The sequence below is a fragment of the Typopeltis vanoorti genome, chromosome 3 (genome assembly GCF_054136105.1).
Source record: "Typopeltis vanoorti isolate ZY-2024b chromosome 3, IOZ_Tvanoo_1.0, whole genome shotgun sequence".
Lineage (NCBI taxonomy): Eukaryota > Metazoa > Arthropoda > Arachnida > Uropygi > Thelyphonidae > Typopeltis > Typopeltis vanoorti.
The window spans coordinates 3,916,946-3,943,324 of record NC_143551.1 but is presented as its reverse complement, the minus strand read 5'-3'; the positions used below and the strand labels follow the sequence as shown (position 1 = coordinate 3,943,324).

The 26,379-nt window shown below is 36.6% G+C and overlaps 1 protein-coding gene across 3 annotated transcripts in view; it reads left to right on the top strand.

Moving 5' to 3' along the window:
* The window catches only part of LOC150107872 (serine/threonine-protein kinase LMTK1-like), a 304,207-nt gene that overhangs the window by 233,494 nt on the left and 44,334 nt on the right, over positions 1-26,379 (top strand). For all 3 annotated transcript variants that reach the window (XM_090390529.1, XM_090390528.1, XM_090390527.1), the window contains exons 9-10: positions 10,691-10,809; positions 24,759-24,908. In XM_090390529.1, the coding sequence (XP_090246655.1) occupies positions 10,691-10,809; positions 24,759-24,908 (269 nt within the window). The remainder of the gene's footprint in view (positions 1-10,690; positions 10,810-24,758; positions 24,909-26,379) is intronic.

The following is a 26,379-nucleotide window of genomic DNA, read 5'->3' as shown; positions in this document are numbered from 1 at the left end:
CCATAGGCACAAATAAGTCTCATTGTCCAGTTCCCCATTCTCATATTTGCCAACATTACTCTACTTGAGACTGACTGCCATTCAAGAAGATTAGCCTCGTATTTTGTGTTGAATACTATGGCTACTCCTTCTTTTCCTTGATTGTCATTGCCTGAGTATAAAATTTTGTATTTATTGCTCAGAAAGATCTCACCAGTTTTGGTCTTTTTTGTTTCAGTCACCCCTATTATGTCGATCTGGTACTTATCTTATTCCTCAGCTAGCTCCATTTCTTTTCCATTCAGGCTTATTACGTTGATAGTACCGATCTTTAACTCTGGTGATGTTGAGTTGGGGTTTGTTTTCAGATTTGTTCCAGTAGCTGACTTTTCACTGTTCGCCCTGGTTCCCTGGCGAAAACAACGGGGGCCTTGTTTAACCGGGCGATGCCCCAGCCGGTATGAAATTTTGTCATGTTGTACCATCATTTTTTATTTTTGTTTAAGCAATAAGAATACAATTTTGTCGGCTAAATCCAAAACTTCCAGCCCATCCTCGTTCTTTCAGTATCAAAGTAGATACCCAACAGGGTGCACCACGAGAAGGTGAGGATTGGACATTAGGTCAGAAGCCCTGGTCGGTTCTCTGCATTCCTTTAAAGGCTATGTGGAGGTCTCCTCTCAGTTATACAGCTTTGACCCTTAAGCACCCCCCTAATACTCCTAGCATTATCATCATCATCAAATTCCTGCCATGTACCCTCAAGGGGTGTACAGGATATGACAGTACTACATGAAAAAAAAAAAAAAAAAGTGCACATGAATTGCAGATCCCCCGTTAGCTGCATCCCTACCTTGATGCCTTATACTAACTATCCCATTCTGATTTGTTGTCCTTATTCGCTCGGGCATATTATACTCATTCATACACTCAACCGCCTCCCTAAGGTCTGCATATCTACTCCCCTCCCCTTTATAAATCTACTTTCCCTGATTCTGCACATCCACTTCATTCAACATCACTTTTTCAAATCTTCTTACACCGAATCCATTCAAATGCAAACCATCCATCTTATATAGATCCTTTCGCCCATCGAACTCACTCCGCACGTCCACAAATTCCACACCACTCGTCATGCATAACCCACGCATAAAGTCATTTGCAATTATGGCCCTCCTTCTAAACGCTTCACTGTCATACCGCAGCAAAAGACTAATCATCCTAACTCTCTCACTCTTTTCTTTCCAATTCATTCAGGTCCTCTATCATTTCCATTTTATCTCCTTTCAAATCATTCGTACATGGCACAACTATCATTCCTTTTACCCTTTCCTTTTGCTCTCTAATAGACTCACTTACATCCTTGATGGTTGCACCAGGTTGGTACGATTTTGTCAAATCCTCTACTAACACACCTCGTACTAACGAATCTGCATACAGCACACGCTCCTTCATTTTGTTTACGTTCACAAACATGCTCTTATTTTTCCTATCATACTTTTTATTATTGGCTGGTACACTCGGTAGACGTTTGTGCATACGCTCTAGCTGCCGCTTTGCCCTATGTTTCCTCTGCTCAACAACGCAATCTCACTCATTGCATCTATCTCATCTTTTTTATTATCTGTTAAAACATTAATTTGCTCTGTATTAATACCATCATTCACACTTTCTACATTCATGCCCTCACAGCTCTCTGGTACAATCTTGCAATTTCTTATCATATCGCTATTTTCTTCATTCTAAAATTTGACAAAAATATCACACTCACGACCTGAAATACTTTAATTCCTCATTTTCCTTACATTTTCTACACACATTCACTCCATTATCATCATCTAACCATACTCCAACTGCTCTCCGCAAAGCGTACATTTCGCAGATAGTACACTGAATAATCTCCTTTACATTACAGTTATTGAACAAAGATGGCGAACCATTATTACTACCCGCCATTTTCCTTCTTACGGGAGCCATGTGCTCGCTTCTATCATATTTTATCAAATTAATAATTGAAACACCAAAAACACACAAACAGACACACTAAGATACGCAAAGCAAACAAAACTATGTAATGTTCAAGCAAAATTGTCGATGATAACTTAAAATAACACCTTATCAGAAGCTCTCAACAAACATTACAGCCCACGAATCCCTCTAGCGGTATTGGTTGATAGGAATTTAAAGTTCAAAGGTCACATAGCAAAAGTTGCAAATACAACTCAGAGGATAATTGCGATGTTGAAGCAAACCTTGACTTTGCCTCTTTATAAGGTTTTGATAAAACCACACCTGGATTATTGTGTGCAGATTTGGTCTCCCATGTTCCAAGGGGGATAAAGAAGCTGTGGAAATGATGCAAAGAAGAGTTACAAAGATTATATCCTGATTATAGGATTTAGATTATGAGAACAGATTGCGAGTATGTGGTTTGCAGACTCTGGTTAACAGGAGAAAGAGGGATGATATGATAGAAGTCTATAAACTTTTGAATGGTTGTTATAGGATATCAACTGATGAGATTTTTCGTTATGTGGAAAATGGGAAGAGAACATGGGGTTGCCTCCGTGGAAGTTAATTTGTTCACAGTCAAGAGAGGGGTAAGAGCCAGGTTTTTCTCACAGAGATCAGTGAGTGAGTGGAATAATTTTCCCTTAGGAGTAGTGAGGCATCTGGTGTGAATGAATTTAAGGAAAGGTATGATAGCTGGTTTCGGGGATTTATAGCCTCTCTTGATTAGTTCTTGACTTCCTGAAAGTCTCAGATAATAATAATAATTTTGGGTTTCAATTCATGAAATCGATCTATTCACACACCTGTGAAATTTTGACTTTCTCTCCCCCTACCTGTAGAGGTTTCCTCAAAATTTTGGAGATTGCATCCAATTGCCCCACTTTTCCCTCATAAATCCTTTAAATGGTTTGTTTATTGATACATCTAAAGGTTGAAGCGCAGAGGTGAGTCCTCCTAGGATTACATCTACTTTTGTGTTCATTTTGTCAACTTTATTCTTAACAGCTTCGATTTTATGGCGTCTAAACTGATCCCAAACTAACAAAGCAGGTTGGTTTCTGACATAAACTGTCAGGATGTCCAGAGCACACCTTCTGTATCCATAACTTCATCTCTTCCTCAGCCATCCATCCTTTTGGATGAATATGAATATAAACTCCTTTGGGAAGTTTTTCTTTTAAAAATTAAAAAAAGGTGGCAATTTTATGCCATCCACACAGCATGATAAAACAACAGTATAGCGGGTTTTTTGGTGACCAGAAATTTTAACAATATATTTTATTTACCTATGGAGTCGACAGTCTTGTTTGAGGGCACATCAAAGGTCAGAGGCACTTCATCTATATTAGTTATCTGTGAAAGTTCAAAATTGTCTTGTTTTCTAGCTTTTATGATGACTCTGTAAAACTCAATCATTTTATTTTCAAATTCGTCTGGCATTTTTTTTAGATATTTTCGTTTTGGCACGCATGCATAAATCATTTCTGTTCATAGATCAAAAGCATCATGATGGCGTCCATACAGTTAGCCTAGTGGCTATGCTCTTCACAACCTGGGGAAGGAGTGTCCTAGGTTCAATTCTTGTCGACGACGTGAGGAGCTTAAGGATCTTTTTCAGACATAGCCAAGTTAGCCAGTCTTGATCATGGACAGCAGTGTTTTTCCCTCCAGTTTATCTGGGGTTTTTCATCCCACAAGCAGGCAAACTGAACACACAGGCTACAATTATAGGATATGCTACTTAATCCCTCGTTAGGAGGGCTCAACCAGTCCTAAGGGACAGTCGAGGAATGGGGCAGGGACCCCACACGAATAAAAAAACCCATTATGGCCATCTTTACATTTGGCCTCTTCAATTATCAGTCTCCTTATAGAGAAACTCCAAGTTTTCTAGCCATTTCTCCATTTAAGCCTAAAAAAGCTGGTTGTGAAAAAAAAGGATAGAGGTACATTATTCTTCACTGCCATTTCAATTATGTGATTTTTAAACTTTTCTGGTGCCATTGTTATGGTAACTTTGTCAGATGTAAAGAGTCTTGGTAGTTGTGTTTGTCATCCAGTAGATTTCTGATCTTTCTTTAGTCCTGAAGTAGAAGGAACATTTTTATTGCTATCTTTCTCACTCACAGCTTCTAACACTTTAGGACAAAAACACTGCAAATGTCTTTTTTAATTTGATTTTTGCATTTTTATCAGAACCACAAAGACTACTAATTTTTGCATCACATGCTCTTTCACAATCATCATCTTCTATAATACATTGACACACATATTTCCTGTCTGTTGTTATTGTAATGTGTTTAAAAACACAGAGGATTCTGTTGACACTTTTTTTGCCATTGTGAATTTTTTCATGGTATGCGACTTTCACTAATATATCCTTGAAATGGGAAATTTTAACATATTTCTATTACAATTTAAATTTATTAGGCGTTCAAGTCAGTACTTTACTGACTCTGACTCCAATAAACCAGGAATTACTTCTGACTCCACAACTCTGGTGATCTTGTTACTGAAATTGTCCATGTTGGAATGGAGATTTTCATTCCGTACTCTGTTCATAATTCTCACCCCGTATCTAAGCCATGGTTTTTCCAAAAAATGTGACAAGGCATTCCCAAAGGGAAAAAAAAACTACTTATTGGGGAGTGGCTTGAGACAAAAGCCCTAGTTTTATTCACATCCTATACTGAAGCCTGCACTACTTGCAAAATCGTTGTCACAAAAGCTGTCAGACTTTGATAAGGCCAAATGTAGAAAACTTGCCACTTGTGCCAATGGTGCTCTTGTCTTCCTGTCCCTCACAAAAGTTGTTGGTTGTAACTTTTGTCCTGTGCTTCCATTTCCTTTTTATCAAATGGTAGCATTGCAACATTACCCAAAGTTAAGGTGACCTCTTGGCAACATTATTTTCATCCAGCTCCTACATAGATGATGAAAGCAAATCACTTTCTTCTTTGCATAGAACATTACATCGTATACCTATTGCACCTTTCACACAAAAGACATCACAAGAATCTTGAACAACCTCTGTACCTATAAATGCTTCTGTTCCTGATGAAATCTCACTAGTTGTGCTCAAGAGATGTGCTACTGAACTAACACTTGTTCTTTATCATCTATGTGCTATGTTATACTCTGCTGACACCCACTCTACAGCATAGAAGGAAATCCCACATAGTCCCAAAAAAAAAAAGGTGATAACGGTGTACCATCCAGCTATTGACCTATTGCTCTCACATCAATGTTGTACAGAGTAATGAAAGTTGTTGACAATCCTTTTGATATGTGGAGAACTATCAACTAATAATTGACCGTTGATATGGATTTTGCCAATCAAGATCCACAATAGATCCTCTGGCTTGCATCACCTGTCTCTGGACACTCACCATGGAAAAGTTTGGAGAAACCTCATCATCATTATCAAATTCCTGATATGTACTGTCAAGGGGTGTACAGGATATGATAGTACTACATGAAAAATTTACATCATAACTAACTTCCTATCTACAATTTTTCCCCAAATCAGTCTGTTACTTGTCAAGACCCCAATATTATCATTATCAGATCTGATATTTCTATCGTCTAAGGTACTCTGTACCGTCGTATCAATCCACCTATATCTTGGTCTTCCTCTGGGTCTTTTTCTTGCCAACCTGGCAGAGAACACTTGCTTTGCTATTCTTTCCTTGCCCATTCTGTTTAAGTGACCATACCACCTTTGATTAGCTCTGCCAATGCATTCCTGGATGCTGACAATGTCTAGTTCTTTCCTAATATCCTCGTTTTTAATATGATATTGCCATTGATGCCATCTGTTCACACCTCTAATCTTTCTCAGGACCCTCATATCTGCGGTCTCTAGTCTTTGGTCAAGTGTTTTACTTCTGACCCAACTCTCAGATCCATAAGATAAAACTGGTTTGAACATTGTCTTGTATACAGCTAATTTAGTGTTCTGACTAATTTCTCTCTTATTTCATATGAATTTGTTAAGTTAACTTCCTACCATACCAGCTTTGTTGATTCTGTTGTCTATTTCCATATTTAATTTACCATCTTCACTAAAAATCGCCCTAAGTGGCTGAAATGTTTTACTTCTTCCACAGGTTCTCCATTCACAACACAGTTGACATTTTCAACGATTCTACCTATTTTCATTGTCTTTGTCTTTTTATTGCTGACCTTCATACCATATCTATTACAACAGTTATTATTCAATTTAGTCAGGGAATCTTGCAAACTTGTAGCAGATTTACTTAGAAGTATGACATCATCTGCATAAAGCAAAGAGCATACATTAACATCTCCAATTCTGATATCATGTTTAATACCACTTTCCTTCATAATGTGATCCATATAGATAATGAATAACAGAGGGGATAATGTACATCCTTGTCTCACACCAGATCTAACATTAAACCATCTTCCTGTACTTCCTTCAATTCTAACTGCTGACTTGCAACTCAAATAAAGACTAAGAATTGCTTGATATAATGCCCCATTGACACCATATAACTGTAGCGTATTGAATAGCTTCTCTCTTGGCACCTTGTCATATGCCTTTTCCAGATCGACAAAACTTAAATACGGATCTTTGTTATATTCCCATGATTTCTCAACTATTTGTCGTAAAGTGAAGATCTGATTCTGACAGCCTCTATTTGGCCTGAATCCAGCTTGTTCTTCACCGAGCTTTTCTTCCAGAATTCTTCTCAACCGTTTCTCAAGTATACTGGCATAAATCTTGCCAGGAAAACTCAGTAGGGAAATACCTCTGTAATTCTCATATTCAGTTTTATTTCTCTTTTTATATATGGGCACTATTAGAGCTCTACTCCAATCATTTGGAATTCATCATTCCGTCCAAGCCTTCTGAACTATGCAGTGCAGACACTGTAAAACCACCATACTTCAACATTTCTGGTCGAATATCATCTACTCCTGCTGCCTTTCCACATTTCAAGCCTTTGATAGCTTTTTCTACTTCAAGTATGGATATGTATTCCTGACTGTGTGCCTGTTGAGTGTTTTTTTACCACTGTGCTATCACTGCTTGTTTCATTTAGCAATTTTTCAAAGTAATTACTCCATACTTCAAGGATAGCTTTTCCTCCTGTTTTCATGTCATCTTTATCATCTCCTTTTACAGCACTCTTTCAGATTTCTAAGCTTCTTCAACAACCTCCAGAATATTTTGCCACCTTCTTGATATTTATTTTCTATATTCTTGCCAAAGTCCTCCCATGACCTTTGTTTAGCTAGTTTTACACAGTGTTTAGCTTTCTTACATTTGTCTCTGTATTCTCTAAGAGCACAAGCTAACTTATTTGCTAGGAACTTTTGATATGCTTTCTTCTTTTCTTTCACTGCCTCTTTAACTTCCTGTGTCCACCATGGAGTTCTGATTTTTCTCTCCTTGCAGACAACCTCACCACATGCCTCTCTGGTTGAATCAATCAAGGTTTTCTTCAAGGCTTGCCAGTGAATCTCCAAGATTTGGTTCCTGTTCTCAAACTCTTTCATTTTTTCTTCAATAATCTTTGTGTATTTTAGTCTACAGTTCACATCTGAGAGCTGCTCAACTTTTATTCGCTTTAAAACTTTCTTACATGTTTTTCTTTTCAATACGAAATTGAATTTTATCCTGCCCAAGACTAAATAGTGATTGCTTCCAATTTCAAATCCTCTGTACACTCTGGTATCCTGTACCACGGAGAAAACATCACTATCAACAATAACATAGTGAATGACACTTTTCTTATTCCTTGCCTCTTCTCTCCATGTTAATTTGTGCACATTTTTATGTTGGAACATGGTGTTAGTAATAACCAGTCCATGTCCTGAGCAGAAATCCAATAGGTATTTTCCTTTATTATTGGCTTTGCTCTTTTCTCCAAATTTTCCCAAAATATTTTTGTATGTCTGACACTCATTTCCTACTCTGCTCTTTATATCCCTAACAGGACCAACTTTTCCTTTTTCATTGTGTCAGTTGCTTTTTCTAAAGCATCAAAAAATTCCTCCACCTCTACCTAAGTAGAACCTTCTGTGGGACCATAGGCACTAATAAGTCTCATTGTCCAATTCTTCATTCTGATATTTGCCCACATCACTCTACTTGACACTGCCTGCCATTCAAGAAGATTAGCCTCGTATTTTGTGTTGAATACTATGGCTACTCCTTCTTTTCCTTGATTGTCATTGCCTGAATATAACATTTTGTATTTATTGCTCAGAAAGATCTCACGAGTTTTTGTCTTTTTTGTTTCAGTCACCCCTATTATGTCGATCTGGTACTTATCTAATTCCTCAGCTAGCTCCATTTCTTTGCCATTCAGGCTTCTTATGGTGATAGTACCGATCTTTAACTCTGGTGATATTGAGTTAAGGGTGTGCTTTCAGATTTGTTCCAGTAGCTGACTTTCCGCTGTTCATCCTTGTTCCCTGGCGAAAACAATGGGGGGCCCTTGTTTAACCAGGTGACGTCCCAGCCGGCATGAAATTTTGTCATGTTGTACCATCATTTTGTATATTGGTTTAAGCCAATAAGAATACAATTTGGTCTGCTAAATCCCAAATTGCCAGCCCATCCTTTTTCGTTCAGTATCTAGGTAGATACCCAACAGGGTGCACCACGAGAAGGTGGGGATTGTACATTAAGTCAGAAGCCTTGGTCGGTTCTTTGCATTCCTTTAAAGGCTATGTGGAGGCTCTTCTCAGTTATACAGCTTTGACCCTTAAGCACCCCTTGGAGAAACCTGTATATTGCATTTCACATTTCCAAGGCATTTTATAGAGTCTAGCTTCAAGGGATTCTCAGCAAACTGATTTCTTATGTTCTGCCTTCCTTTGTAATTGGATTGTCAACTTTTTCTTTTCTGATTTCTTTATTGATACAGATTTTCCTCAGATATTACATATTATAGATAAGGTTAAATAGATAGATAGATAGGGCTAAATGGCCTCGCCTATTCTCCATATACAGGAATAAAAAAGGCGTTAGCTGATTTTTTTTTTTTTTTCCCTGATTATATATTATCTGTGTGTGTGTGTGTGTGTGTGTGTGTGTGTGTGTGTGTGTGTGTGTGTGTGTGTGTGTGTGCGCGCGCGCTCTCTCTCTCTCTCTCTCTGACATCAAACCCTATTTACAGTTTTGCTGATGATAACACACTCCACTCATCCCACTCTTGACTGTGCTCAAACATCTCAAGCTTCAAGATTATCTATGATAAGTTAAATCTTCATACTATTCTGCAATGGGTCAACAGCCTAGTTACTTTCAGCTTTTCCAAAACACAATTTTGCTTGTTATTCCATAAAAAAACAAGGAAACTTAGTTTTCCACTTACTTTTGATAATGCTCAACTTAACAGCCAAGACCAGATCTCTCTCTCTTCTTTGACTGACTCTAACTCCTAGTCTTTTCTTGCACAATCACATCACTTCTATACATCTTCAGATTTCAGAAGACTAATCATTCTTTTTTACTAAATACATTGTCTCTCTTTGCAATACTGCTATTACATTTGGGATGGTGTGTGCTTAAGATTTCTTTAAGAAATTCTTGATATAGTTCAGAAGAGAGTGGTCTGGTTGAGTGATGACCCTCTCTCTCTCTTACAGACTCTCTTCAGCTGCTGTCTCATAGATGGTCAGTTTCTGTTGTCTATTCCACAGATACTTGCATGGTCACTTATCAGAACCAGCATTTATTATATCCCCATTTCTGCTCAACAAGCAGCTCATACAAGCAGCAGCTGTCCACCATTCTTTTACAGTTGAATTGCAGATTCATTGAACCCATTACACCCAGTTGTCTTTTATTATATCTCTGTCAGTTCTGTAACAGCCTTTCCAGTGAAGTATTTCCCAAGGACCAACTCCAGCTTTCAAAAATAATATATACAGATTACTTTGCTCTTGACCCTCAGCCTACACATGGCATTTATTTGCTATAAGCCTTGTGGCCTCTGGTGTGTGGAGTGATATTAAAAATAAATAATAAAAAAATTCTCCAGCTGCTGAAATTCATTGATAATCTAGCAGATCTAGTTGGCATTTCCTCCAGCTAGAAAGATCTCCTTTTGTCTCAGAAATACTTGCTTGATTTATCATGGCCCCTTTTGTGGAGGCTGGCCATAGCATGTCAAGACAAGGTTTACTTGACAGGGAGGGATATATATTGTGCATCATCTACCCAAATATTAGTGTTGCATGTTGTGCTGTTGGTTGGATGTGCGTGTTCTAGACATTTAATGATGTTAAAACTATAACGTGCCGAAGGTGGGTGACCAGATTGAGCTTAAATTTAAGATATTCCCAGCATAAAGCAATTTGTAGCTTCTTTTCATGGAACTGATTGTCATACTGGCTTGTATAAATCTTTTGAGGTTATATTTAAGATGATGTACTTCTCATAGACATTTATACATTTTACTATTCACTTTTCAGTATGTCTGAGTACTTTTTTTTTTTTTTTTTGGAATCTCTGACTTGTGGAAATAACTTACATCTAATGGAAGAGTAATGACACTGTAATTAAATTTTGCTGCAGCTAAATTGTTTAGGTGTTCTTGTTTTTATTGTATCTACTGATAAATCAGAACTAATTTATTATCATAATGCTTATTGTAACTACTACTAGCAGCATATAAGATTCTGTTTAATATTTATTGTGATGTTTAAATATTTCCAGGATGATTATTATTGTCTTGGTGATATTGCCCTTCCTGTGAGATGGTGTGCTCCTGAATCACTACATTGCACTGAAACAACCATCGAAACAAAGGAAATTACAAGAGAAGCCAATATATGGTTGGTAATATAAAATTCCAAGTATGTATATGTAAACATAAATAAATCACATTATGGAAATGGGGGAAAAGTAGGTGTTCAGCTGTTGTATCTTATGGAAAAATTATGCTTCTAGCTGTTTTAATCATGAAGGGACTTAAGTAATTTTAGGTTAAGAAACTTCAGAGTTTAGTTGCTAAATGGAAGAATGGGATTGAGATATTCTCAAAATGTCTCATAAGAAAAACTCATATTACAGCAGGTTTTTTTTTTTTTTTTTGCTTTAATTGCTATTAATTGAAAATAAAGCCACATTTTTTTACAAATAGATGCAGTAGCATCTATTTGTAAAAAAATTAAAGACAAAAACTTAAACTTCATCATCATCAAATGCTTGTCATGTATCCTCAAAGGGGGGGGGATACAGGATATGATAGTACTACATGAAAAATTTACATCATGACTAACTGCTTATCTACAATTTTCCTCCAAATCAATCTATTACCTGTCAAAACTCCAACATTATCAGATCTTATATTTCTATCTTCTAAGGCATTTTTTACTGTATCAATCCACCTATATCTTGGTCTTCCTCCAGGTCTTTTTCCTGCCAACCTGGCAGAGAACACTTGTTTTGCTAATCTTTGTTCACCCATTATGTTTAAGTGACCATACCACCTGAGATTAGCTCTGCTAACATATTCCTGGATGCTAACAATGTCAAGTTCTTTCCTAATATCCTCATTTTTAATGTGATATTGCCATTAATGCCATCTGTACACTCCTCTAATCTTTTTCGGGACTCTCATATCTGCGGTCTCTAGTCTTTGGTCAAGTGTTTTACTTCTAACGCAGCTCTCAGATCCAGTTGAAATTGGTTTGAACACTATCATAGTCATAGATGTTTAGAGAAAGTGTTATTTGGTGAGAGTTTGTAAATGCAGAACAAGAGAAACTAGATATATTGGGGGGGGGGGGATCTATCATGTCTGTCCACCTCTGGGTAAATGAGCATGTGTACAGAAATCAGTAAACAATGCTGAATATGATTTCACAGGTTTCCAATTCGAATGGGTTGGTAATGACATTACGCAAGGGTAACTTTGGGTACAAGAGGTGGGGGTGTTGATATGCATGTATATGAATGCCAGAAATATTAGGAATAAAAGAGGAGGTTTTGACATTGGTCAGCTTGACTTGGCCAAAAATTATAAGCATCAATGAGACCCTGGTTCATAGAAAATTATATATTTACAGGAATACAATGTGAATGGCATTGTATTTTCAGGGAGGGAATAGGGCAGGAGGTGGAGCATTGCTGATGAGAGCTGAAGGACTACAATCAACAAAATTAGAAGTAAAAGAGGATTTTAGGTCTTTGGCAGATGTGGTTCATTTGAGGTTGTCTGGTATGAGATAGAGGACAACAGGACAAAATATATTGTTAGTTGCTGTTATAGACAAATAGATCCTCAGGAAGATGCCATGCATCAGCAGATTAGCACAATGAGTGCAAGCAATTATTATGGGAGAATTCAACTGTGGGGACATGAATTGGAGGGAGAAGTGGCAGCATGGCAAGATGGAAGTGGAATTTATACAGTTGCTAAGAGATAATTACCAGAAACATATTAATGAGGTGGCCAGGAGTTTGAGAATGTTGGATCTGGTAATAGCATTAGAAGATATATCCATAACCAAGGTATGGATATATAACTTCTAATCCACTTATATATCCACCTGTATTCCACTGAACAAGACTATGCAGTCTTGTTCTGGTAAGTGGTTAAACATGTGGAATTCTCTGTCAAGAAATGGTTTATGTCGAACCAGAAATCTGGTAATTATAACAGACTTAAGAGGTATCTTGATGAAAAAAAATTAGCTAAGCAGGCAAACGTAAATCCAAAAGAGTTTTTTTTTTTATTATGTAGCAGGTAAGAGGGAAAGGTAGAATGATTTTAAATAATACTGGTGGTAGGGTGATAGAGGCAAAAGAAATACTTGAGCTTCTGAGTGATCACTTTGCAAAGGTGTAATCATTTGGGTGGAATTTTTGCAGTTCCTGATGTGACAGAGATGCATATCAAATTGATTTAGAAGAACAGGAGGTGTTCAGCATATTGAAAAATATCAAACAGAGCACATAATTGGGAGTGGATGTCATATCAGCCTGTGTGCTATGTAAATGTGGAATAGAATTGGTATTTTCTCTAAAGAAGTTGTTCAGGAAAGTGGAAAAAATATAAGATAATTCCATTAAATAAAGTAGGCTCCAAGACAGAGACGGCAAACTATATACCAATTAATATATCAAGAGTAGTTGTTGAAATATTGGAAAAGTTGGTTAAAGATAAAATCTAACAGTGAGTGGATAGGGATGCAAATATTCTATGGTGGGCAGCACATCTTTGTAAAGGAATAGGTCCTGTCTTGGTAATTTATTCATATTATATAATAAAGTAACAGTGGAATTGATAAAGGAAATGGCTACACCATGATACTATTGGACTTTGCAAAGGCATTTGACTGAATACCACATGGAAAACTATTACAAAAGTTGAAGCAAATAGGAATGGATATTGAAGCTAGAACTTGGATAATGGGGTGGGGGAGGCTGACAGGCACACACACCAGAGAGTAGTATATAGTGGAGTGGAATTTAGGAGAGTAAGGGGGTGATAAGTGAAGTACCTCAGGATTACTATTTAAGTCCTATATCAATGATGTAGAGAAATATTTAAGGTGGAATGTTTAGTTGTTCACTAATGATGCAAAACGAGAAGGGTACTAGTTGATAAAGGTGATGTAGATATCCTGCAGGAATAAATTGGCATTGTGGGAAAAGATGATTGTCAATTTAATGTTGCAGAATCTAAGGTTAAGCACTTTGGATTGAAAAGATTGCATACTTTTTTTTTTTTTTTTGGTGTGTGTATGGGGGGGGGGGTTCAAGCTGCATTGTGATTGGTCAGTGAACTTACAGCTCCTGTGAAATTGGTGATTTTTATCTGTTTTATGGTGTTTCCCCCCTTAGAAAATTAGTTTTATAGTGTACTAGTGTAGATTTTCATGTATTTAGTGTTTTATAGCATATTTTTAAGATATTACAATAATAGTGCCAAAAATGCACAATAAACATAACACTAAAAAGAGCAGCGAAGTCAAGAACTAGAAAGCTTGTCCCACTAAGGAGGTTATTGAAAATGAATTAGCCTCCAAAATAGTGAAATTAAAGCAGGTTATCAGACAAACGATGTGGGAATTACAGAAAGTTGAGGAGTGTTTAAAAGAACGTAGGGAGGGAAAGAAATTAAGCAGCAAATTAAGAAACAACAAAGCACAGAATCAGGTAAGTCAGTAAGTAATGAAAATCAGGTAGTTATGTTGTCTATAAAAGGAAGGATGTTATTTGGTATGTCGATTCTGTCATAAAACATGCTGTTGATAAGTGGGTTATAACTTCAAGTTTTCCAGAAGCAAATATTAAACAATATAATGCAAGCAATTCGAAAACATAAAAGAAAAGTAAACGAGATTGTAATTGTAGTAGGTACTAACGACTTAACTAGTGATAAGTTCAGTATGAGAGAGGACATGAAAGGGTTGTTGGAAAAAGCAAGAGTGAGGAACCTTGATATGATAAAAATGAATTAAGAATGACTGTGATGGCAAACGATCTTATGCATAGGCTGTGTGGAAGGAATGGATGAAAGTTTTTGGATGTGGAGTGAGTTTGAGGCAAGATTAGATTTGTATAAGAGGGATGGCCTACACTTGAATTCATTTGGTATCAGGAGTCTTGAAAAACTAATAACTGATATGAGACCTAACACAGTGTCAGGGAAACTAAATTATAATGGAAGAAATAGTGAGAATATGAGTGTAAGAGCAACAACGTTATATAATTGGGCTCTGATGGGAATGGGCATTATCATGGTTACGAGGAGAGAACAATTTCAACTTTGTGTTCATCTGATTCAGATCCATCAAATATGTGCATAAATATCTACATGTATAAGGCACTAGAGAAGAATAGAGATCTGCAAGTTGTCCAACTGTGTCATGCAGACTGCAGTAAAAAAGAACATGCAGGTAAAGTTTATTGCCTAGGTCGGTATGTTGGGTCCTCAGATTATAGACACTAGTTAGTAAGACATGGCTATCAGAATCAGGCATACTTAACTGGTATTGAGAGTAAAGGTACAGTATTTTTAGGAAGGATAGGTAGGGGGGACGTGCTGCTAATGATATCAGATGACTTGTATCCAGTTAGTGTTGAGACCTATCATTGTAATACTAGTAATAGTATTTCATGTGGCAGTGAATTTGAAGCCATCTGGCATGAGGTGGAATCTGACAAGATCAATCACATAGTGGAGCGTCGTTACATACCAGGTATATCTGTTGCTGGTGATGAAGAAATTCATCACCAAATAGAGATAATGGGTGCAAAAAGCTCAATCATAATGGGAGACTTTAATTATCCAGATATTGATTTGGTAGCAGTAAAATCTCATGAGAAGAATGAAAACTGAATTTATTGTACTGTTGCAGGACATCTTCCTCAAGCAGCATGTGACAGAAGGAACTCGAGGTCAGAGAATGTTAGATTTGATTATAATGTCGAGTGTATTTCAGTTAGACGTAACTATTCTGCTCCCAGTTGGTGATATTATGTAGTGCTTATTTGGGAAGTGACTAAGTTTATGAATGTTCCATTCAGAAAAGGTTATATGCTGAACTAGAAAGCAGGAAATTATGACCAACTGAGGAGTATACAGAGTTCAGTGGAATGGTATCAGTTGCTGAATGTTAAGCATTTAAAAAATACTTAAATGATGCAATATCAGAATGTGTCCTGAGATTTTGAAGAATAAATAAGGAGTTAAATGAATGGGTAATCTTATCAAGCAAAGTAGAGACAATCCACAAGAATTCTATCGATATGCTGCAAGTAAAAGAAAGAATGAATATGAAAGAATTATTCTTCTGAATGCAGATGATGTGAAAGTGACAAATGCAGAAAAGGTTGTTCAACTAACTAAAGAGCTATCAGCTTGTTGTATGCAACATTGAGTTCACTGTTACCTCTTCACTGAATGAAGAAACTCAAACCTATGAAGAGGAGGTATTAGAGCTATTGCACAAACTGAATAAGAATTCATCAATTGGGACTGGTGAGATATGAGCATGGGTGCTAAAAGAGTGTTAAGTTGAACTGGCTATTCCTTTGACCAGACTATATAATTTAAGTCTCAGAACAGGAAGATTCCACAGGAATGACTGGTAATTCCATTGCACAAGGGCTGTGCAAAGACTGATGTATCCAACGATTGACCAGTTGGTATCTCTGGAATGGTGGTGTTGGAAAAATTGGTTTGGGCTCGCATTCAGAAATGGGTTGACAGTATCTCTACTTTGCAATGAACAGCATTGGTTTACTAAGGGAAGGTCATGTTTTATCAACTTGCTCACATTCTATAATAATGTTACCATTGAACTAGACAAGAGGAATAGATGCACTATGATATTTGTGGATTTTGCTAAGGTAAGGCTTTTGACAGAATACAGCATGGAAGACTTGCATAAATATAAAATATGCATTTGGATTATAAAATATTAGCATGAATAGGAGGATGGTTGACTGAAAGATATCAAAAAGTATACGGGGGATGTGAGTCTGCAAGATTCAAGGTAACCAGTGGTGTTCCACAAGTATAAGTGCTTTGTCCACTATTATTCAATCTATACATTAATGATGTTGGGAAGGATTTCACGAGCAACATACAGCTATTTGCTGATGATGCAAAGATAGGTAGGGTAATCAAGAATGCTGCTTATATGCAGTACTTGCAGAATGATTTGAAGAGGCTCGAATTGTGGGCATGGATAAATGGATATCAGTAAATGCATAGTCATGTACTTTGGCATGATCAGGTATCCAGTGTTGTATTATATTGTTGAGATTATGCTAGAAGAAATTGATCAGGCTAGGGATTGTGGAGTGTTAGTAAATAGCAAGTTGAAGTTCAGGGGCCATGTAACAAAGATTGCAAATACAACTCAAAAGATAATTGCAATACTGAAAACGAACTTCCATGTGTAAAGATAATGATGCCATTTTGCCTCTTTACAAGGCCTTGATAAGACCTCTCTTGGACTATTGTGCACAGGCCTGGTCTCCTTGTTTTCTTGATGATTCTGATACAGTGGAGAGAATGCAAAGGAGAGTTAAATATGATATTAGGATTGTGGAATACTGATTATGAAGACAGATTGAGAATTTATAGACTGTATTCACTACCAAACAGGAAAAAGAGAGGTGATATGATTAAGACTTGCAAATTTCTGAGACCCTTTTAGGTCATACAGAATTTCAGTTGATGAAATTTTTAATTTTGTTGGGAAAGGACAGGAGGGAATCCGTAGAAGCTGAGAATAAATGCCACTAAGAAGGTGGTGAGAGCTATATTTTTTAAAAAAACCTATAGGAAATATTAATTTCCCTGTACAAGTTAATATTTAATATTGCATTCTTGGGCTTCATAATGGATGGTATGATAGTTTGTTTAGTTATTCTCCAGTGCATGTTTCTTTTTCTAATATGAAGTGTATAAAGTGTTTAGTGTGTTGGCTGTTTAGATGAGCTATAATGTTTCTTGTCTATGGGGCTAAATGGCAAACACATCATTCTGAGCTATATGAATTAAAGGTTTGAGAGAGGAGCTGTTCTAAATGCTCTGTTCTGTAAACACTCCATATAAAAATTAATCAAAGGAAAGGAAACATGGAAGAAACTCATTGCAGTACCTACCATTAATTTGTTTGTAGATTTTTTTTTCCTTGCAAGTAAATCAACTTGCACATATTATAAACTAGCTGAGTCCTCTTGTTTTGCTTATGGAAGATGGGAAAAGGACAAGAGGGTATCCTTGGAAGCTGAGAATGTCACTAAGAAGGGGTGAGAGCTAGATTTGAGGTGAACTTATACTGCTAGTGGTTCACTCCAGGGTATTTACTTGAGTATGTGGTGGCAGTTTTATCGGCATGGTATATAATTGTAAGCATTATACACTTCTTTGTAAACAACATTAGAAGTTCCATCATCCTCGACAAAAATAATTAAATTCTCAGGACTGCTAACTCGAGAGCATGCTACATATAACTGTCCGTTTCCAAAACATTCACTTCTTATATCTAAACTGCATATCTAGGGACTGTCCTTGGGCTTTATTAATTGTCATTGTATAGCAAACTCTTATTAGAAATTGTAACCATTTTGAATGCAAATGGATATTCCGAAAGAATTAGGATTATCCAAGGGATAAAGATAATTTCTCTGATACCAGGACCTGTAAATATCACAGCTTCTATCATATTCAGTTTCAACGATTTTACTTGAAGCCTAGTTCCATTGCAAAGATTTGGTAGGTGCAGATTTTGGAGCCACATAATAGGAACACCTATTTTCAATTTAATTTCATGACCAGGCAATCCAGGTGGATTAAGTGAATTTAAAAATTCCATGGGAAAATGAACTGCATCATCTACATCCAGAGGAGTGTGTGTACTGATTTGTAAACACTAACATCCATTACCCCTATTAAGAACCAACTTGTTCATTATTGACACATCATTTTGAGGTGCGAGGATAGCTCTTTCTTCCTAAACCGAAAAGGTGACTTTTCTGTTATGTTCTCAATAGATGGGTAGACACTGCACAACAGTTTGTCTGCAGTTCAGACAATTTTCCTAATATTTAGGTATGTTAATATAATTTTTTTTTTTTTTTGCCTCAAGGGCTCACTTTAGTAAGTACAGGAATGGCAACCTGAGGTGCCTGATGTTTGACCATGTCTTATTTCATGTAATATATATCTGTAAAATTATCTGTAGACTTGTTCCTACTCTTCTTTCTTTTTTCACATTCCTTCTTGCTCCCCCCCCCCCAATCTTTCCTATTTTACTTTTCTTCATCTCTTTGTTTAGCCTTATTTAGTAGGCTAAACAAAAGAAGAAGGCAATGGAAAACCACTTTTATTATTATTATTACGAGTATCTCCATGGAGTCAGTAGACTCATCGCAGGAGACCCAAACTATCAAAACAATATCTATCATATCTCTTCTTGAATTCATTTACAGATGAAGAACTCACAACTGAGTAAGGCAATGCATTCCACTCATTCACCACCCTCCAAGCAAAAAATCTAGTTCTCACACCCTTGTTAACCACACTTTTCCTTAATTTCCAGGGATGACCTCTTGTTCTTCCATCACTATCACATAGCTGAAACATTTCCCCTGCCTCAATCTTATAAAAACCTTTTAGTAATTTAAATGTTTCTATCATATCCCCTCTTCTCTGCCTAACAACCAACCTCTACAATCCGCAAGTTCTCAATCTATCATTGTAGGAAGCATTTTTTACATCGCTCACCATCTTAGTCACTCTCCTCTGAACCCTCTCCACAAACTCCTCATCTCCAAGGAATCCAGGTGACTAGACTTGAGCACAGTAATCCAAATGTGGAAGTATCAACGACTTATAAAGGGGAATAACAACCTCTTTATCTCTGGATGTTAGTGTGTTCTTCAATAATCAAGTAATCCTATGTGCAATCTTGAATACCTTAGCAATGTGCCCTCTGAACTTCATCTCGCTATCCACCAACACCCCTAAGTCCCTAGCCTCATCAATCTCTTGGAGTACCATTCCATCAATGTAGTACACAGCTAGTAATCTTTTAATCCCAAAATGCATAACTTGACACTTTTCCACATTGAACTGACATCCATTACCGTTTGCCCATTTTGCCAGCTTATTTAAATCATCCTGCAAACTCTCAACATCAGCTTGATTTTTTTATTGCGCTACCCAACTTTGCATCATCAGCAAACAACTGAATATCTCCTTTAAGCCATTTCCTATGTCATTTATGTACAAATTAAACAATAACAGCCCAAGCAAAGAGCCCTGAGGCACATCACTGGTCACCTGCCTCATCCTGGACTCTGCTTCTCCATACACCACCCTCTGGTATCTCTCCATGAGCCATTCTCTTATCCATATCACCAGCTTAGTATCCATCCCCATCTGCTCTAATTTGCACAACAGTATTCCATGGGATATCCCATCAAAAGCCTTAGCAAAATCCATAAGTATCACTGTGTAGCCATTCCCTTGTCCAACTAAGATGTCATTCTATTATAAAAATTAATAAATTGCTAAGGCATGATCGACCTTTAACAAAACCATGTTAGCCCCCTATAGAGTATCATATTCTGATCCACCCATTCTTGAATTCTGTCCTTAACCAACTTTTCCAATACTTTTACCACCACTCTCGAGATGGTGATTGGTCTGTAATTAACTACTGCAGTCTTAGAGTCACCTTTATGCAAAGGAACCACTTTGTCTTTCTTCCACTCCCTAGGACCATACCTGAGTTTAAACTTAAGTTAAATAACCAAGTAAGAGGGCGTTGACAATTCCTTTGCACGTTCACGCAACACCCGAGCTGGCATTCCATCTAAACCTACAGCTGTGTTTGCATTTAAATTCTGCAATATACTAAGTACCTCAGATTTATTAACTTCAATTCTCACAATTATTGCTACAGGTACAGAGATATCCTCACTGGGTGATAGACTTTTGAAAAGTGATCACTCAGTAACTCAACTATTACATCTGAACTGGTCACCTCAATACCACCCGCACCCGCTAAAGTTATCCTTCCAAAGTCATTCTTCCTTTTATTTGCCACATAGCGGAAGAACTCTTTGGGATTACCCTTGTTCTCCTTGGCTAAGGTCTTCGCATAATCTGATTTAGTGTTTCTTACTATGCTGATAACCTTCCTAGCTTGAGCCTTGTACTGCTCATGAATGTACTGATTGCCTTTCTCCTTGTAAATTCTCCATAACATTTTATTTTTTTGCAGATTGTGTCCCCCTGACCATGGGGGACACAATCTGATATTGCCTTCCTCAGATACCTGCTGATTTTATCCCATGCATTGCTAACATCTTTCCCCTGCAATATGTTCTGCCATGGGATGGCTGCGAGCTCACTCCGGAGCTTGTTATAATTGCCTAACCTGTAACGTATATACCCCCTTCTTAAGAGAGAAATCCACAAATTTTGCAACCTCCTAAGTCAATACCACATGATCGCTCTCACCTATTAGAAGTAACGAGGACACCTTACTTATTCATATGTCCTGTAAACCTATGACCAGATCCAATACTCTCACACAATGAGTAACTTCAGTTATGTGCTGTTTCAAATAATTATCTCTTAGAAGATGTATGAATTCCATTTCTTTTTTGCCACGTGATATTTCCTCCTTCCAATTGATATCACCATAATTAAAATCCTTCATAATAATCACTAACCCTGCACTCGTTGCACTAATTTGCTGATGCATGAATTCAATATCACATCCTGGCCTATAGCAGCTACCAACTATATATTTGGTTGGTCACTATTTCACACCAGATCACCTCAAATGAACTATTATTCACACATCTATCCTCTTGATATACTACTTTCTTTGGCTGTAACTCATCGGCTGTCATCAACAGTACTCCTCCCCCCGTTCTATCTTCTCTATCCTCCCTGAAAATATTGTACCCATCACATTCAATTCCAGTGACCACATCTTCTGCTGATAGCCAAGTTTCACTAATGCCTACATCTTTTGGTGAGATTGCACTGACTAATGCCAAACATTCTTCCCTCTTATTTCGAATGCATCTTGCATTAGTATACAAAAAGGAAGTCTCATCCATATTAAATATTTGCTGCGGCAAATAATTTTCCTCCATAATAATTTTATCCAATTTTTCAACAAACTCCTTGGCAGCCTTCTAAGCACTTACAGATTCCCATACATTTTCACATTATGAGCACAGAATGCTGCTCGAATCTCATGAACCAACTGGAAGAAGCGTTGAATTCGTAGTCATAATCGGACCCTGCTTTCTTCTTCAACATGTTGAAGAGAATTAGCGCCTTAGCAGTTATGGTCACAGTGAACCAAAAACGATTGCTAAGGGGCAATCGTTTGTGGTTCAGGTCCTCTATGCATGATGCAAGTAGCTTCTCCATATCACCAATAGAATCTTGTCTTTGCTTCGTCACTCTCATCGATTTAATGGAAGCATATCCTTTCCCAGCCTCTACGATTTTATCCTTATTTTTCAAAATGGTCGTCACTGTAGAATGAGACCATCCGAAGTCATGTGCGATCATTGACAGATTACCTGCTTCATGTTGCTTTGTAACTTGAAACTTCGTTTCAAGATCAATTGCTCGCCTTTTTTTCTGTGATTCTTCACTAAGCTTTTTAATTGGGCGTGCAGGGGCGATTTTGCACAAAATATAGTGAAATATTTAATGATAAATACACAAATAACCCATTTCTCGAACACAAATTCAACAGAGGGATGTTGAAGACACGTGCCGATTGCCAAGGGAGGTTGCCACTGTGCATGCTTTACCTTATGCTCACGTCTTTTTCGAAAGTATAGCCGAAAATGTTATTTATTCCCTTATGGGATCACGGACGTATCTTCGAAAGGATGCAACTCGAACGGACATTAGTCGAGGGATGACTGTGTGTGTATATATATATTAATTCTTGTTTCCTTTATATTGTAAATTTATATATATTACATATGTGTTTTTGTATTGATGCAATACTGTATTCTATAGTCTACTTGTGGAAAGAAAAAATTTTTTGCATACTCCCATGATCAGAGATAATAATATACAAAATATCAGCTACATTCTCAATGGAGAATCTATGGAATTAGAAAAATATTTCAGCATATTAGTTAAATTTTTCATAGCAGCAAGTATTTGATTCTATCTTTTTTATCATTTCGTTATCATAGCATATACATTTGCTTCTGTGATTGTACATGACGATATTAAAATGATGTTATATAGATACAAAATGTTTAAAGTATAAATAGTGTTAGTAATAGTATTTTCTAAATACATCATAAAGTCATGATGAAATCAGAAAATTCAGCAATATTTATTAACAGTAGATTTGTAAAATCTCCCACGATAAGTAATTCTGTAATTTATCATGCTCAGTTTTACAAGGGTCTTAAGTCAGGAAAATACTTAAAATAAGTTTTAAAAGAGGTATACCGTGAGTATATCGATACAAAATTAATAACAGGGGAAAAAAAGAATAATAAAAGTTTTTTTATTATTTTATTTTTATTTTTATTATTTTATTTTATTTTTTTTTATTTTTATTTTATTTGATTATTTTTTTTAAGGAAAGTTATTGACCTTTTTAGTTATCTTACACCAGCTACTTAGGTGGCGCTTTTTGGAATTGTCAATTATTGTTTAATTTGAGCTTAATGTACTGAAGATGCCTGTGACACACAGGCAAAAATTATACTATTAAATAATCTTTGTACGTGAGTTTTTTCCATTATTAATTTTGTATAAATACTTAAAATGTAATATAAAATTCATGTAAAGTGTATATGTGATAATAGTTTATAATACATAATATATGTAAGGTTTTGATATTGCTTGTAAATGATTGTGCTCAGCACAAAAGAAAGAGTACTTTCTTTGAAATATTTAAATAATGAGTCAGAAAAAGGGTTGTCTGGATTAATGAAGAACAAAAGGAAGTTCCTGAAGGGAAAAGTCGCAGTGACTTGCGAAGGTCAGCCACCAAGAACAAAGACTTCAGAAAAGGCGCATGAAAGTGACATCAACATGCCCAAGGATGAGCGCATAACATGCAAAGATGAAAGACAAAGGAAATCAAAAGATATTTTAGCAATCTCATGAGTAGGAGAAGGGATTCCCAAGTTCTCAGTGCTTACTCTTCCCTGTGACCACCAGCATCTGTAACCAGGAACCAAAAGAGAGGTTTCGCCGATGCAGTCCCAGAGCTCCTTAGGCATTATCCCGATTGAAGATTTCCAGTCATCACCGACTGAGGAAAGAAAGGGGAACATCGCCTCAGTGTGCAATGAATCATGACAAAGAATTAAGTTGATTGCTGTGGCATCCCAAAGAATAGGAGCAACACTAGAAACAAGGCAGAAGTACGGGACATCTTAACAGAACTTTCACTAAGTTTAAAGAACTGTTTGTGAAGGAAGATCTGTAAGTAACTGTGATGAGTTAGTACTCTTATGGCATGGAATGAGTAGCTGTGTGAATATATGTAATGAACTATTATTTTTGTAGTGTAGAATATGTCAGAAGGTTAATCTCGAACTGTCCAGAAGTTCAGAACTTTAGTCTGGCATTCCATTTCTGCCACACTCATCCCAGCATCAGATGGGAAAAGATTTCCATGTCATACATAGAATACAACTTCAATGCCTGCAACATCAAAGAGGCTACAATGGTAATCCACTCACAAGGCACTATCAACAGAAACCAAGGGATGATTTTGCGTTAAATTTGGAAATCACTCATTAGATCTTTAAACACATCGGACTCTAATTTTTCTGCAAACTATCAGGCACACCTACTGAACCATGACCGACCATGTGCCAGCTTCCATGCTCCATGTGTTTTTGTTTTACTTGTTTTTTTTTGTAACAGTTCCTACACATTCAGTTTTTAGTTATGTAATGATTCATATTTAACGCTTGTTGTATATTTATTTGTGTTTATCCTAACCCAAACAAAGCCACTAGCTTAAGTGGCGAAACTAGTAGGTTTATTAAATAATTATTATGACCTATAAACCCAGTGTTAGTTATATTTTTATTACATCAGTTTTTTGGTCGAGGAAAATCAACATACCCATCATGAGTAGATTCTTTCATTATAAATATCATTTTTAATTTCGTGTAGAGAACAAAAAACAAATTTTGCTTTAATTCTTTCATTTACCTTTTATGGAATTTCGCATCTTGTTGTCCATTCTTTTTAAAATTATTTTAATAGTCCATTTTAATTTTTTTACAGGTCCTTTGGCATCTTATTGTGGGAGTTGTTGGAATTTGGTAAGCTTCCTTACATGGAACTTAATGATGACGAAGTGTTGCAAAAAGTAGTAATGGAAAAGTCCTTAAAACTCGAACATCCCAAGACTCCTTGTTCTCATAATGACAGAATGTAAGAAATTATTATGATACTGTTAAATTTTGTTGTCAAAATTCCTGATAGTTACATTTGAAAGCTGTACTATGATAATACTGCATTAATAACTTTAACTTTTATCATCATCATCATCCAATTCCTGATATATACCCTCAAGGTGTGTACAGGATATGATAGTACTACATGAAAGATTTATAACATTACTAACTTCCTATCTACAATTTTCCTCCAAATTAGGCTGTTAAATGACAAAACTCCAATATTATCAAGTCTTATATTTCTGTCTCTTCTAAGGCACTTTTTACTGTATCAATCGACCTATATCTTGGTCTTCTTCTGGGACTTTCTCCTGCTGGCAGGGTACACTTGTTTTGCTAATCTTTCCTCTCCTGTTCTGCTTACGTGACCATACCACCTGAGATTAGCTCTGCTAATGCATTTCTGGATGCTGACGATATCAAGTTCTTTCCTAATATCCTCGTTTTAATATGATATTGCCATTGATGCCATCTGTTCATGCCTCTAATCTTTCTCAGGACTCTCATAACCCAGCTCTCAGATCCATAAGTTAAAATTGGTTTAAACACAGTCTTGTATACAGCTAATTTAGTGTTTTGGTTAATTTCTCTCTTATTCCATATAAATTTATTCAGTGGACTTCCTACCATACCCAGGCTTTATTAATTCTGTTGTCTATTTCCAGTGCTGTGAGGACGTTTAACTTACCATCTTCACTAAAAATCGTGCCTAAGTAGCTGAAATGTTTTACTTGTTCTATAAGTTCTCCATTCATAATGCAGTTGATATTTTCATTGTCTTTGTCTTTTTAATGCTGACCTTCATACCATATCTATTACAACAGTTATTCAATTTAGTCAGGGAATCTTGCAGACTTGCAGCGGATTTATTTAGAAGTATAACACATCTGCATAAAGAAAAGAGCTGACATTAACACCTACAATTTTGATATCAGGTTTAATACCACTTTCCTTAATAATCCATATAGATAATGAATAACAGAGGGGATAATGTACATCCTTGTCTGAAACCAGATTGAACATTAAACCATCTTTCTGTACTTCTTTCAATTCTAACTGAAGATTTACAACTCAAATAAAGACTAAGTATTGCTTGATATAATACCCATATCACTGTAGCATTTGGAATACCTTATCTCTTGGCACCTTGTCATATGCCTTTTCCAGATCTACGAAACTTAAATACAGATCTTTGTTCTTGTGTAGAGGCTTAAGTGCTGTGAGGACATTATGTTGGAGGTTTAATGGATTTTTTACAACACTCAAAAAGAATTAAAATGGAATTTAATACTTCCTATATTTCGTCCTAGTCACTAGGACATCTATGGGGATGCACACAAAAACTTACAATACTAAGCCCAACCACGTGGGTGACACTAAAGTCCTATCTAGGTGGAGCGCCCTCTTAGGGCGGTCGTAGGTGGCCTGGAATGTAAGGTGGGACCTCT